We start from the raw sequence: 14,992 nt of genomic DNA on the forward strand, positions 1-14,992 counted from the left end.
AGCAGCAGCATCGCTGCTGTCTGTGGTGAGGACAAGTGAGAATCCACTCGCAGCTGCAAAAAGCACTTTTCACACATGCTGCCAAACGCCACACAGTTAACACATACACTGGCATAGTCTTTAAAAAAAACTCAGCCTTTATTCTCTGTCTATTTCCAAAAATTCAATCCAGTGAAAATGTGGTTTGCTCCCCACACTGCTGTCATGGACCTGTGCTTAGAAGCCAGACACAGTAATTCTGGTTGGTTTCTTGTCCTAAAGATTGAAAGAACTTCCTGTAGCACTCCACCACTTTTGTCAGTGGGAAAGGGATTTTAAAAGGACTATAATTAATCTTGACTGCATATTTTGTCATGATCTTTGGTTGTGTTGAAGATTTCTACTAGTATGTAGATGATAGATGTTTATGAATTTAGTGTATGATACAGCAGCCACTGGCATTTAGATTGTGTGCACAGGGTTTATAAGCCTGAGTTATTTTTCCTGCATTTATACTGTTTTTTTTTGTTTGTTTTTTTCCAGCCATTTATGTCACCTCGGTACCCTGGAGGGCCTAGACCACCCCTCAGATTACCCAGTCAGGTAGGAGCCACACTGACACCTGCAGGCAGCAAATGGAACAGTAGCTAGTAGAAATAGTGATTCTCTTTCCTCTGTAGGGGCTTGGAGGAGTCCCAGGTAGCCAGCCTATGTTACCAAGTGGAATGGACCCCTCAAGACAGCAAGGTAATTGTAACCAAAACAGCTTTTTGTGCAGCCACATCCTGAAAGATCCCAAAAGTCTCCATCCACTCTAGCAGTTCTGTGATGCACCACTAAGGCACAGCAGTGACCCCATCACTAACACGCCCACAGCGATTGTGTCAAAATGCTGATTTGAACATGTTTTATCTGGCATCTTATTTTAGCGTGCTAAGATTTTATTTTTAGCACTAAACTCCATGTACGGCTGGAACTGAAGCTAATGTCTTTAGTTTTGCAGGTTTTGGACTAGTTAAGCTGTTGAACTCATGATGGCACTACGTTAAAATTTAAATTGGTTAATCTTGTGGGGAACATGAATGTCTGTATCAAAATTTGTGTTAATCCATCTAATAAATATTAAGATAACAATATTTCATTCAAAATTTCAAATGTCACCATGATGGGTGCACTAGAGGAAAAGTCAAGGGGTCAAGAAGTGATGAGGATTAATCCTCTGGTGACCAGGAGTATCTGTACCAAATGTCAAGGTAATCCAAAAACCCAACTGAACTGTGGCACGAGAGGAGTGGTCAGGGATCATGAAGGTCAGTGGGATTCATCCTCTGGAGACCATGAAACCTCAATTATTTTGTCAGTAAATCAAAGAATTGTTGAGATATTTCAGTCCGGGCTTAAGTTGTGGTCCGGCTGACAACCTTGAGCCACACCATTAGTTTGAATATAAAACACATTAACGGGTCTGTCGTTGAACCATATTCCTTCACTACGATGGTTGCTGTAGTTTATTCAGAGAAAAAAAACTGTGTTTGTCACTGGAGAGTCACTGTAGATCTCTGAGTCTGGGCTGGGAAGAGGTTTTGTATACTTGAGATGTGAAAAACGAGATACAGTATGTTGTACAGTATCGTAGAGACATAAGACACATCAATCTGTTTAGTCTCTTTGTGGGATTTGGTCTTAATCATAAAAAGGTTTTTTCTTATTCTCCATTTACACAGACTACTCACTCCTCCAGACAACACATAAATTATGCATAGGGACTCAGGATGGTCAGTTGCTGTTCAGCTCAACATTAGAATGAGAAAATAATGGAATTTAAGCAAATGAAAGTGTTACACAATGGTTGGCGCCAGACACACAGGCCTCACCATCTCAGAGATCAATGTCTTCCTGGGCATTTAAAATACTGCAACGTCTGGACAAAAGTGTAAAATCCAGTCCATTTAATCAAATAACTGATGCACTTGTTTCAGATTAAAGTAAAACAGTAAGGGTTCATTAAAATGGCCGACTTGAGAACAAGAATCTTCCCCTAGTGTGATGAATTCTCAAATGGAAAAAAAACTGATGGCTATTTCAGGACATCCAAATATGGGAGGACCGATGCAGCGGATGACTCCACCCAGAGGCATGGTGCCCCTGGGCCCTCAGGTATGGAAACCAGATGCTTTATGGAGATTTATACAGGTTTGGTTCTTTTAGTTACTCTCTTGTGGACATACTGAGGGTGGTTCTGGTGTCTTGCCTTTTTTAGAACTATGGCGGTGGGATGCGACCACCACTGAATGCCCTGGTTGGTCCTGGGATGCCTGGCATGAACATGTGAGTAATGTAATATAAACACTTGGAGGCAGACGTACAGAATGTGTAGCACAGAGCTGCTAGTGCACGTAAGATTTTCCTTAAAATGTAAATGACATCTCCACATTTTATTCACTCAGACATTAACATGAAACTCCAAATATCCTTTATCACTACAGTGGATGCAGTCAGCCATTTCCTTTAAGTAGTTTTAATTACAGCTTTACTATATAGTACGTTCTTGGCTCTTAAGAGGTCTGCAAGTGGAACTGGGAGCTACTTGTTCCCATCACCTCTCTCTGGCAACAGAAGAGCTTGTTGTTGCCAACTGGAAACAGAGAAGTGTTCCAAAAGCAGACAGCTAAAGTGTTTGTCTGTTCCAGGGGACCTGGTGGGGGCAGACCCTGGCCAAATCCTCCAAACTCCAATTCCGTAAGTGCTCTAAAGAAGAAGCCCAGCACAAAACTTACCAGTGATTTCATTTCCTTCATGATTTCCTTCTGTATTTTTATAGACCCCTTACTCTTCTGCATCTCCAGGAAGTTATGTGGTAGGTACAGTATGGCCTAATCCCATTTCTTCCCCTTGCCCCTACCACTTAGCCCTACATGTCCATTTTGCACATTCACATGTAGTGGCAGGAGTGTCCCAATTCTCGTAAGGATGGCAGGTAAGGGGTAGGGATACACAGCCCTTCAAAATCCATCAGCATTCCCTGGTGTCAAAAACATATTCCCATCCTTTCATTTTTGTTATTTGCTGTTGAAAATTGCAAACCTATGCTTAAAGACCATACAAGCAACATCAGCACAGGTGAAAACGGCACTGTGTGATTCAAAAGTAACAACTACTTGTCTGTGTCTGCTTACTTAACTGTTGTCATTAACTACTGATCTTGAAGGGTTGTTCCATCTCACAGATGTTAACCCCATTTTGAGGGTTAACTTAAACTCTAGGTTGCACTCAAAAATGAGGGGTAGGGGTAAAAAATGGGAAATAGGATTAGGCCTATGTGTATATTAAAAAAACGTTTGCTAGCTGTACATGCTTTAATTCATTTCATTCATGATTGAGTATTATTGAAACCAAATCTGTCATTCCAGGGGCCTCCCGGAGGAGGGGGGCCACCTGGGACCCCAATAATGCCAAGTCCAGCAGGTGAGTTCTGTGTGTTTGCGCATGTGCATGTGCATGTGCACAGACATTTGTTTTGTTCTTTTAATGTGTTTATTTCCTCCCTTTGTTATGTCAGATTCAACCAACTCTGGCGACAACATGTACACTATGATAAACACAGTGCCCCCAGGCGGAAGCCGACCAAATGTGAGACATTCTTCCTTCCGTAGATCAGTGTCTCTCTGTGTGTTTAATTGTAGATGGCTTGTCGGGTCAGGCTTGGAGGGGTCATTATCCTTCAATGTCTGATTTTACTTTCTGTTGCTTTGTTGATGGTTAACTCTTGTGTACTCTTTCCTCAGTTCCCTATGGGTGCAGGCGGTGATGGTCCTTTGGGGGGAATAGCTGGAATGGAGCCCCATCACATGAATGGATCATTAGGTACAGGAACAAGTAGCCTCTATGTACAGCACCGACACTAAATCTGTTATTATTTGTCTAATTATCAAGCAATTTATGCAAAACAAGCACTGATTTGATCATGGTGACTTGTGTTTTTTTTTTTCTTCTATTTGTGTTCCATCTCTTAGGGTCAGGTGATATGGACAGTCTCCCTAAGGTAGAAGATATTTTGCACTATTTTTACACTGCACGCCTGGTTTAGCAGCATACAATTCCTATTAAGTTCTGTTTTACTCACATTTGTACAGAACTCTCCTGGTAACTTAAGCATGAGTAACCAGCCAGGAACCCCGAGGGAGGACGGAGAGATGGGAGGAAACTTCCTCAACCCATTTCAAAATGAAAGTGTAAGTTGATTGTCATTTAGTGCATGGGATTGTGTCAGCGCTGCTCTCAAATCTGTGTACTACATTTGAATACTACATCAGAAGCCAATTATCTAAGCTCAGTATAAAAAGAGGAAGACGGGGGAAAGCTTGCCTTTGCCCAAAGGAATAAAAACATTCATTAACACTTCATAAGTTTACTAAAGACATTATGTCTTGTTTTTTCAATCTGTACAAAAAAAGAAGTGTATAAACAAGCAAATCTACCTTTTAGACAGGAGCAGTGACTTTCCACTGGTTACCTTAACAGTAAATAAACAAGGTATTGTGTATCAGTGAGCTTCAGAGACACAGCTAGATGGGTTTTGTTACATTCTGACAGAGCCAGCTTGGCCAGAAATCACAAAAGTGTGTTTCACAAAATGTCTTATTATGCCTTTAACATTTGGGAGTGATTCTAGTGCCCATACATTTTTGGAAATAATTTGACTTCAAAGCATTTTGAAGGGATTTCTTATTGAGGACAATTTACAACAGTGATAACCTTAAAAACATTCTCTCTCTCAAACACACATGATCACACTTACTTACTTTTCTCCATCTTATCTCAGCAGTATTCTCCAAACATGACAATGAGCGTGTGAAGGCTTGGGGAGCCGATCCCTTCGGGCGCTCAGTAAGTTGGTTTGCACTGGTGAAAAGCAGAGAGATCGGATGTGATGCCATCTAGGCCAGTGACTCTTCCTCCACCACCACCTGCCTAGTTAGAGGACAGTTGCCCCCGGCTCTGTCCTTCTACTATCCGCACCCCTCCCTCCCGTCCATGGTTTCTGTCCACATCTCTTCACTCCTGTTTCTCCGGTGTGGTGGTGACTCTGCTACGTTCATCAGTTTGTCCTCTGCAACTATGACACTGTACAAAGAAACCAAATTGAAACAACCCAGAGGAGAACTCTTTGTATATTTGCATACAGTGTGTATGAGACTGCACACTCTCCACTCACAGATGTTTCTGCCTTTTGCATCATGTCACACAGTTGATGCCTAAAGCCAAAAGGCCAATGTCCTATTAATCCTAAAGTTTAAATTTCCAAGGATTTAAAGAGACTTTTTGACTGATGGCAAAACACTTAAATAAACATTGTGTTTTATGTTTTATACTGTGGATCTAGGGACTTTTTTTCAGTTCAATTCATCCCCAAACTAGGCTGCAAATGTGAAAATAGTTAGTTCACTTTGCCACGGCTTTGCATGTCCTGGTGAGGCAAATAAAGTACAGGTCAAAGTCAACTCCTCTTTTTTTTCAGTCTTTCAAAATCAAAATTTACTGAAAAGCCTCAGCAAAGCCTGAAATATGTGTTAACACTTTTGAATTTAACATCACATTGAATGATTATTGAGAAAAAAGGGTTTTGTTCAAAGCAAGACTGTGTAATCTTGGTTGAACGTTATAAGTGACAATTACTAGAAGTGCAAACATTTATCAACCAAAAGCTACTGGACATACCAGACCAAGTACAGTAAGATTTAGAGGCAAAGTGAGTGCACTGGATTGAGCAATGGTGTGTTTTATTGTTTGCAATACAAACTGTAAAACTCCCAAGTATAAATGCTTTACTAAGACTCCTTTTGGGGGATTTCACATCCTTTATGATGTTTTGTTTGAATTTTCTTTCTTTTTTTTCTGATTTATCAGTTTACATCCTGGAGTCACAGTTGCAAAATGCGCACAATGGCCCACATTCTTTAGACACAAAATGTTAAGTGAGAGAGAGAAATCAAAGACAGAGTAACAGGAGGTATAAACTGTAAGACACAAGCTTATAAAATCACTTTGGTCACTCGTAACAATTGTCATCCGGATAAACTGTGATCTCAGTGGGAAATGAAAGGTCGGTTGGTACAAAACGCTAAAATAAGCTTGTTTTTAACTATTGTTTCAAACTTGTTCACTGCCCAGATGTATTATAATCATGTACAAAAGGTCGATATTCAACATTCTCCTTTCCCTTCCCTTACTGCAAATTGTACAGCTCACAAATGTAGCTCCTCTGTCTTGTATGTGTCTTTGATATTATTATTATTTAATTAAGAAACAAATCTGGAGAGAATTATCACAAAAAGGAGCAGTGATGACGCACCAACTGAGAAGAGAAGAGGTTTTTTTTTTTTTTGTGTTAGACTGAAGCCATAAGTGGGAGTACAAGAAGATGCATTTGTAAATTGGGTCATGTTTTCTGTTTCGTGGCAGTATGTGGGATTCCATTTGTGATGTGTTCATTTTCTCTTTTTTATTCTTGTATTATGTTTTTGTAAATACACAGAGAAGTATTTCATGGGTTTTGAATATGCTGGTATAAAGCTTCTCTTCCCTTAGTCAGTGTCAGCTCGTTTCATTCGTGACAATTGCACTGTATGTGGACATGAACGCAGTCACTTGGGGATGAATGCTGGTTCAGTGCGACTGCCACCATGTGACAAGTTATGTTTGCAAGTTCTCCTACTTATGTAGTACAGAAGAGTAGTCTTGTTGACCCTGCCTAAGAACAAAGACTGACTGTGATTGGCCTGTCAAAGCCAGTTTTTGCAGCTGAACAGAGCCAGGGTTTCCAGTCTACTGTCTATGCTAAGATAACTGCCTGCATGCTGTGTTTAACGTACAGAACTGTGAGTGGTATCAGTCTTGTCATACAGTACATGCCAGAGTGAAAGATATTGTCTGTTCAGGAAGATACTACCCTCCTGGAGCCAAGCACGTTGCGGAACATATATCACGGTAGTTGGGTGGCAGCAATGGCCTTACAAGTTGATTTACACTGTGGCTGGAATCTGCTATAAGATGGTGGAATATTATGCCAGATTTTGAGGGGCCCTCAAAGTGAAATAAGAGCCCACTGTTCAAAAGAAATGATTTCAAAAAGTTATTGTTGCTGCTTTAGCAAACTGTATAGTCAGCACTGTGATAGCTATTTTATTTTCTCACAGCCTGCTTGTACGGCCCCATTTATGTCAGCACTGCATGACAGGTAAAATGTACTGTATATACTTGTCAGACAGTGTGATCTTTGCATATTGTATTAGTTTATTTCTCCCTCAAACACACAACATGCGGAGAGAAAGAGTGAGACCACAGTCACCCACATAAGGAATAATTCATCCTGCACAACAGAAGGCAGTAGGAGGTGAGTAACCCTGTGGCAGAACCACAAAGAACACAGTACTTCTCTTGTATTACATTATGATATAGCATCAAAAATAGTTTATATAAATAATAAGCGCCTATATAAAATGTGTATCCCTATTTTCTGCATATGAAACAGATGAGTAATCTGCAGTGTTTTTTATGTAGCAGTGCCAGACTTGTGTATGTACTGTATAGTGTTTGGTCTCTGCAGAGATGTTTGAACTACTGATTACACAAGCTCAATATTTCCCAATAACAACCATTAACACAAGAATAGTGTAGTCGGCACACCTCCCATGTGCCTAATCTCCTCTCCTAAACTCTTTCTTTCTCCCTCCTCGTTTCCCTTATTTACTTAACTTCTTCATGCTGGATTGTGGTTGTCCTCTTCTTACTGTAGTATGCAGCTGGCTGCCTTTTGACGTCTAATCTTGTTTTGCTGGCTCGCTCCTCCTGACCTCTTGACCTGTACCTGATCCAAGATGTGATCCTCTGAAGGATCAAAGCCGAGTTATTTGTCATCAGGACTTACCTTCGATATAAAGCAGAATCGAGTTTCCTTTGTTTTAAAAGGCCACGCCGGTGGTTTTACATGATTAACCTACAGTAACCTAATAACTTCCATTTTACTGTGGTGTGATCATGACTAGCTACAAGCATCCATAAGCTATAAGTAAAATAATAATACTAATAACGATAAGTAAACATGAGTGCAAAGAGAATGTGATTTTAGACTGCAGTTACATTGAAATGGTTTGTGGAAATGTTTTTAAAGTAGAAACCAGTGCTGTGGTTAAATGAGGACAGGAGAGGAGGCGTCTCTGTGTTTGTGTCCTTTCTTTTTTCACTTTTTCTACCTTTGTGTGTGTGACTCTAAGCAGGGGGCTGTTCACATATTGAAAGATGCAGGGGTCTTGATATTCAGCCTCTGCCAGCTGGCTGTTATGTAACAGGATAAATAGGACACATGCCCCTGCTGACTAGATGTGAAAAGCGAACCGCTCCTTCCCTGCAGGAGAAGAGAGAGTGGGTGTGTGGCCCAGCCCACTGTTCCCCTGGTTCCTTTCAGGAGGCTCTGGCAGGATCCCTGACATTAGTGTCGCTCTCTGGCTGCCTGCTGTCTCAAGCCATGGCTGCACAGCTGGTTGTAGTACTGCTGGCTCTCACCTCCCTGGGCGCCGCATCCGAACTGGACTGTAAAGAGCTGGTTAAGCCTCTGGTACTGGACAGCCACAGCCCCGTGAGTATCAATGATCATTTGCAATTTTTTTTAGCAAAAAATGGCCATTATTAAGTCATAGTTTAAACAAGATCAGCACAAAGTCCATTAAGCTGTTCTGGAGCTTTCGATGATGTGATCTTAATCAGCAGATGAACCCTAACCCTAGTTGTTGTGTGTTCAAATTTCAATTGTCCTGAATATTTTAAGGACTTCAGTGATGGCAGGCAAACAAATGATAGCACTTCCTTTTCAAATACTCTATATTTACTTCACAGACTAAGAACACCTACTATAAAATAAAATCTGGTCACTCTTATGCAGTAAATTTGAGAAAATATATAAAGTTATGTACAAATCAAGTTTATTGTTAACTGAATGATGTGTTTTTATGTATAACAGTTAAACTGTTGTTAAAACTCCTACTACAGAGAGAGAGGTGAGTATACAAGCTGTGTTGACCTCCCATACTCAAGGTGCCAGTGTCTGTCTGGCTCCTCACAGTCTGACAAGAGGGAACGCGAGGTTCTGTACACAAGGATGTTGTGTCTGCACTCTTAGATAGCAAAATTATATGTAAGAAATGCACATGCCAGGTTTTGCTCTTTGCCTGGAGAGACTGAGCCCTTTCATGAGTTTTCATCAAGTTTTACAATACAATACAAAAAAGACAGAGCTTCTCTTGTTGACTTTATTATTTTAATATTTCCATAACACTCTAAGTTATATATGCAGAGCAGTAATGTCACTATGTGATTGATTTGCTTCTGCGTGGGTGGCAGATCTACGGAAAGTGGGTGCTGCATGTGGGGTCGTGGGACCAGCCCGGCCTTAAAAGTGACCTGGTGTCAGTGAACAGCTCTTGGTTGGAACTGTCGGCTTCCTCAGACAGCAGAGTCATCACTCTCTACTGGGCCGACCGTCTGTAAGGACACTATGACTACAAATGCTTATTCATGGCCACATCTGTTGTATGTCCTATTGTTACGTTCCATTTTCTCTCACATGCAAATGCCGTCTGGAGATCACTGTTTACAGTTTGTGTATATTGAAAGTCTGATGCAGATTTTTGCTCCTGTTTCTTGTTTTTTTTTTTTCTCATTACAGAAATGATAAATGCCTTCAGGGTTTAGCCAATGTCACCATCTCGGGAATACCCACTCACTTCACTTGTATGTATCTGAAAATATATTTTTCTGTTTACACCCTGACTCACCATTTCTCATTCTCAGTGCTGTGTGTGGGTGATGCATGCAGCCAAAGCGCATTACATAAGTGTGGGTGGGTTTCATAAGAAAAGACTCCAGATATATTCATATTTTTACTTTGGGGGACATTTTTTGTGCTGTTTTCTTGTGCACAGATCCAGATAGATGCAGGAACATATAAAAATCATAGTTACAGTACAGTACAGTCCATTAGTGCTGGTTTTATTCTTTGTTCCAAAGTTAATATCCACGGTCACACTTCATATCATGATGGGAAGTTCTATGAGACCTGTGCCGACTGCCTCCTCTCTGAGGACACCACCCTCCTCCCAGATGGCCAGTCTAAGGGACGCTACCTGTACCTCTTTAGTAAGTTGTTTTTTTTGTTTGTTTGTTTTTACACTGATCAATTTTTGAAACAGCCTTGTCTCTATTTTCTGTCCTCTCTGTCTCACACTTCCTCACTCTCCTGTTGTGTTTTTCTGGTTACTCTTTTAAAGCACGGACCGGTGCTCTGGAGCCATCTGAATTAGAGACCTTCAAGAAGCAGGCGGAGTGTCTGAAATTTCTCCCAGAATACTACTTTGTAGGCACAGGTCAGCCATTATTTCAGCTTTATAACTTCCTAGCACCTGTACAATTGCCAAAGTAAATTGTCTTCATTATGTGGTTTCTTTCTTACTTCAGATCTGTGTCCAGATGACCGGAAAGCTGCTTCACCTGATGTGGAGGATGCTGAGAATTCTGAAACTGACACGCAGCCCACTGCAAAGTAAAGCAGAGCACAGAGGTGATGTAGCGCTCTGAACAGCCTCCACGCACCCAAACACATCCAGCTTATCATGTAATAAGAAATGCTGTAACTGATCTGCATGTATATTGATGTAGTCTTATATTGTGAAATAACTTCTCATTTGGTTGGTTTCAACAGCAAAAAAGTTCTAGGCCTGCCGGTGTCAAGTTATGTGGTCAGCAGTAATGTATAGTCTTTCACGTCTCCTTTAATGCTTCAGCCATTTTCCACCTTTGAATAAAAACAGCTTCCATGCTCCCTCTGTACTTTGAGTCATTTATTTCTATACTTATTGAGGAAAAGTGATCGATGCCTGGGCATGAACATTTCTTTATCCTTTTTCAAATACAGTTGCCAGACACCCCGCTGACTCGAATGTCAAGGTTTTGTGCTTCATAAAACTGCAGATCTTCTAAAAAGCACCACTGTTCCCAAAGACTTCAACAAAGACTGCTGCCGGGTAACGTTGCCATTAGAAAGAGAAAGAAGAAGTCAAACATTTAAACTGTTGCCAGAAGGGGTTCACACAGCCCCATGGGGAAATAACCTTCATTGTACTAATGAAAAGCTGTTTCGGGTCCTTTTTACACATCTTAACAGTCCAAAACAAGTGGTGGCACTTTGCCTGAGGTCATTCAGGCAGAGCAGCATGGGCAACAGAGGACTTTTAGTGCTGGTCATTTAGTGCTGAGGAAAAGAAATGTTGAAATGTGTTGCTTTGCAGGGTCAATAAAGAACCTTCAGTGGTGCATTTGAGCGTACAGAACACCCCCTCCTCCCGCAGGAGCACTTGCACCACTTTTTTTATTTTTTTGGAACCCGCCTTTCAGAAGATTTTTGTTGCAGGATTGACAACAGTGCCGCCGTCTTTCGTTCCCATCCTCATCCCTCTCTGACCATGGCTCTGCCTGTTCTGGTTTTCCTGTTGGGCATCACTTCTCTCAGCGTTGCGTCCGCACCTGATTGTAAGGACCTGGTCAAACCTTTTGTGCCAGATGACCCAAAACTGGTAGGTTTTGCTTATTATTTGTCTTATTTATCTCAGTGATTGTTGAATTTGTTTAAAGGTCTCATCATTCAGCATCTCCAGCCATTTTTAAAAGCAGTCACATACACTGACCGGCCACTTTAATAGTCGCACCTATACAAATGTATGCAATTCAATGCAACTTTTCTGCTTTAACATCTGTGTTTATGAAGCTCAGAATGTTTCAGTTTTTGGTGAAACTGTCACAAATGTATAAATTCAATTATATGTTTGCTATTGAGGTCATAGTTAAAGGTGGTGTTGTACTGGACTACATTATATTCAGAGGTGTTTCTAATATTCTGACCCTCTCATATACTGTATGTAGCTGAAGAGGACAAAAATATAGAGACACCTCAAAAAATATAATGCTGTCTGCTACACCACCACCTTTAACTATGACCTCAACATGTAATTGAATTTATACATTTCTGACAGTGGAGGTGTTGCAGTGAATTGTATACACTTATACACATGCAGCTATTAAAGTGGCTGGTCATTGGGTATCTTGGCTTTTTACATGCAGGTATTTGGAAAATGGGTTTACGTGATGGGAGCCGGTGACCCCAAGCCATACCACAAGGCACTGGAATCTCTGAAAAGCTCCTGGATAGACTTGTCTCCCACTTCTGATAGTCAGATAGTGACACTACGATGGGGAGATCATTGTTTGTAAGTTTGGTGATTTTGTTAATTAAATATGTTAAGTAGAATCAAAGAATTTGCAATATCGTGTAAGAAAAACAACTATACTTTTTCAGATAGTGTGTTGAATATTAAACTTGTGAAAATCTGATTTTGTCACAACTTGTTGTTTCTCAGTAATCGGTGTATCTTGGGGGAGGTAAATGCAACCATCTCAGGTCAGACCATCACATTTCGCAGTAAGTGAATATCGGATCACGTATATAACACATAAGAGATAAAGCCTCTTTTATCTCTAGCATAATATTTTTAAGATGAATAGCCACACCATCAGATCTACATATAAATAATATTAGGTAATGATTATTCACTCTGTATTCTGCTTTTGAAGAGAATCTGTCAGACCACAAAGGACATTTGCTACACACTTGCTCTGGCTGCCTGCTATGGACCGATACCTTTCAAAATATGGATGTCACTGGTAGATACATCCTGCAGTTCAGTAAGTCCTGTCCTCATCAAAACATTGGTCTGAGTTTCAAATGTGCATATCCCTGTTTTAATTGTCCCTACTCTTCAGCAAGGACAGGAAAAATAGACCCCAAAGATGTTGAAATTTTCAAGAAACAACTTGGATGTTTGAAGTTCCCAAACAACTTCCATCGCTATGACGGCAAAACAGGTCAGTAACTCCTTAGTGATCTGTAATAACTGTATCTAAAAACAAAGCAGGACCTGCGAGTCTAGGTCTTTATAGGACATGACAACTTACACAAGGTGCCACAAGGTGGGGATGTTGTATGATGAAATGCTACATATACTGTAAATATGAACACACTGTACATTATGTCTTTACACAGATAATTTTTCCATAAAGTACAATGCATATGGTCAGAAAGTGGATCCAATATCCTCCATGGCTCCATGTCTCTGTTCTTCTTTTAGTTTATGTTCTCTATGTTTTCATGTGTTTCAGAGCTGTGCAAAGACGACAAAGAGAGTACAGGGTGAGCAGAAGGAAAAAACCCAAGAGATACAGCAACATTTGTATGCAAAAATTTGTATAATGTAGTCGTTTTGCTTTAACTGAAGTATTCATAGAACAGATTTCTGACTCCATGAAAGGCAGTGCAGCAACTGATTAGAGAGTTTACAAAAAAAACCTTTAACAAATGATACCATATTGAATTGCATTATGAAAACTGTGGTGTCAAACATGGAACTTTTGTCTTAAAATAATGCAGGAAGTGTAACGTGCAATGTTTTTCAGATTAAAACCTTACTATTATTATCATTGTGTGGATGCTGAGTCAGCATCCACACTATTGTTGTCCTCTTCTTTATTATTCTGATTTCTTCCATACGTTTTTCACCACTGAATAACTCCAAGATAAAAAAAACCATTGAAATATCAAAACGTTCAGCTTTTTTAAGGACACGATGGCATGTATTCAGCTTTTTTTGTAACTTTTTTAAAATATTCAGCTTTTTTCAACTTTTTTTTATAATGAAAGTCAGTGGGAGAATCTTCAAATCTGCTAATGTCTGCCAAGTAGAAATTCTGTTTATACTCAAAGCATGTAAGCTTTTGTGTTACTGTATTGTTTTCTTTTTTGACTGCATAATTCACACTACAATAACTTGTAACAGAAGTGTACTTTTTCAAGTCATTTTAAATGAGGTAAGTTTAAGGTCTACACATGAAGACCATGTGTGCCCTTGTGGACAGAGCGCACGTACTGAAATTATGTACAATAAATCATTTGATGAGTGTGATTTAAATCCCTGTGCAATCTCACCCTCGTGTAAAAATGATGTGAGAAACTGAAACCAGAAAACCTTCTAAATGTGCGCTTATTCAGCTGCTGAATAGCTCGGTGGTTAACATTACTGTATTTGGTACACCAGGTCGGGGTTCGATTCTCTGTCAAGGTGTGGTCAATATCCAGCACTGGCACTTTGCAGGGAGATGCCTTGCATCAATCCAAGCACCCCCTTTTTGTGGTCAGACCCTATCATCACTACACAAATTCATTTCTTCTTTTAAAATTGTACTCATTGTACATTTACCTGCAGTTCCTAAATCACCCTGTCTGCTTTTGGGTGCAAATTTAAAATTAGTTTTTAGGAAAGTCCAGGCTATCTACTTTTTATAGCACTAAACCGGGAACTAAAGACACATCATAATAATAATAATAATAATCATCCTGTCTGCTGACAGTCAAACTTTTCTATCTAGTTATCCTTGACCATGTGCACCCTGTAAAAAACTCATGACAATGACTAGCATTTAAACAATCTTAACTAGACATCCTGTCTACTCTAAACATTTCTAATACATAAAGTATGTAACCAGTATCGATCTGACTAAAAATACCTAACAATTCCCCTTTCGACACGACCAAAATCGTGTTGACCTAAATCAATGTCCCAGTTTCCCCAGATGAAGCTACCTAGCATTTCGAGAGGTGAGCGGCCCCCCACCAAAGCCACTCCCTCAAGGGTAAACTACAGAGCTGAGTACTTCAGGGAAAAATGAACTAAAAACACAAAAAGGGTTACAGCATGTAAGCAGGTTCTTCGTTGCAGTGACCTCTATATGTATGCCGTATGTGTAAGCTGATTCAATGCAACTAAGAGCATTTGAGCAGACATGATTGTGGAAATGTATAAACATCATGTGTAGCAAGCTTTCATTGGTTAATCATAACATTAGGGGGTAACTA

General features: G+C 40.1%; 2 protein-coding genes across 9 annotated transcripts in view; both read left to right on the forward strand.

The window, feature by feature from the left end:
* The window catches only part of ssbp2a (single stranded DNA binding protein 2a), a 47,848-nt gene extending 41,282 nt beyond the window's left edge, over positions 1–6,566 (forward strand). For 6 of the 8 annotated variants that reach the window (XM_020594365.1, XM_020594363.1, XM_020594370.1 and 3 more), the window contains 12 exons: positions 523–582; positions 660–726; positions 2,066–2,136; positions 2,240–2,307; positions 2,670–2,718; positions 2,801–2,836; positions 3,390–3,444; positions 3,539–3,609; positions 3,765–3,843; positions 3,993–4,021; positions 4,113–4,211; positions 4,802–6,566. In XM_020594365.1, coding sequence (XP_020450021.1) covers positions 523–582; positions 660–726; positions 2,066–2,136; positions 2,240–2,307; positions 2,670–2,718; positions 2,801–2,836; positions 3,390–3,444; positions 3,539–3,609; positions 3,765–3,843; positions 3,993–4,021; positions 4,113–4,211; positions 4,802–4,834 — 717 coding nt within the window. In that variant the 3' untranslated portion in view covers positions 4,835–6,566. The remainder of the gene's footprint in view (positions 1–522; positions 583–659; positions 727–2,065; positions 2,137–2,239; positions 2,308–2,669; positions 2,719–2,800; positions 2,837–3,389; positions 3,445–3,538; positions 3,610–3,764; positions 3,844–3,992; positions 4,022–4,112; positions 4,212–4,801) is intronic. The other 2 variants (XM_020594366.1, XM_020594364.1) reach the window with 1 other exon arrangement.
* Positions 6,567–8,326: 1,760 nt separating this feature from the next.
* Positions 8,327–12,727, forward strand: LOC109956854 (uncharacterized). The gene is made up of 9 exons (XM_020594268.1): positions 8,327–8,614; positions 9,376–9,518; positions 9,701–9,765; positions 10,042–10,170; positions 10,302–10,397; positions 10,489–11,603; positions 12,148–12,293; positions 12,444–12,505; positions 12,658–12,727. Exons 1-6 carry the CDS (start codon positions 8,342–8,344, stop codon positions 10,575–10,577), a joined length of 795 nt encoding a protein of 264 aa, XP_020449924.1. The 5' UTR covers positions 8,327–8,341; the 3' UTR covers positions 10,578–11,603; positions 12,148–12,293; positions 12,444–12,505; positions 12,658–12,727.
* Positions 12,728–14,992: the final 2,265 nt, after the last annotated feature.

The sequence above is a fragment of the Monopterus albus genome, unplaced genomic scaffold, assembly GCF_001952655.1.
Source record: "Monopterus albus unplaced genomic scaffold, M_albus_1.0 scaffold23.1, whole genome shotgun sequence".
Lineage (NCBI taxonomy): Eukaryota > Metazoa > Chordata > Actinopteri > Synbranchiformes > Synbranchidae > Monopterus > Monopterus albus.

What these genes read in the sequence shown, in the direction of transcription:
- LOC109956854 (XM_020594268.1), top strand. Translation starts at nt 8,342, where the DNA reads ATGCCCCTGCTGACTAGATGTGAAAAGCGAACCGCTCCTTCCCTGCAG. An exon ending in TACTGGACAGCCACAGCCCC is followed by an intron (nt 8,615 to 9,375) that starts GTGAGTATCAAT and finishes CGTGGGTGGCAG; the next exon opens with ATCTACGGAAAGTGGGTGCT. An exon ending in ATACTACTTTGTAGGCACAG is followed by an intron (nt 10,398 to 10,488) that starts GTCAGCCATTAT and finishes TTCTTACTTCAG; the next exon opens with ATCTGTGTCCAGATGACCGG.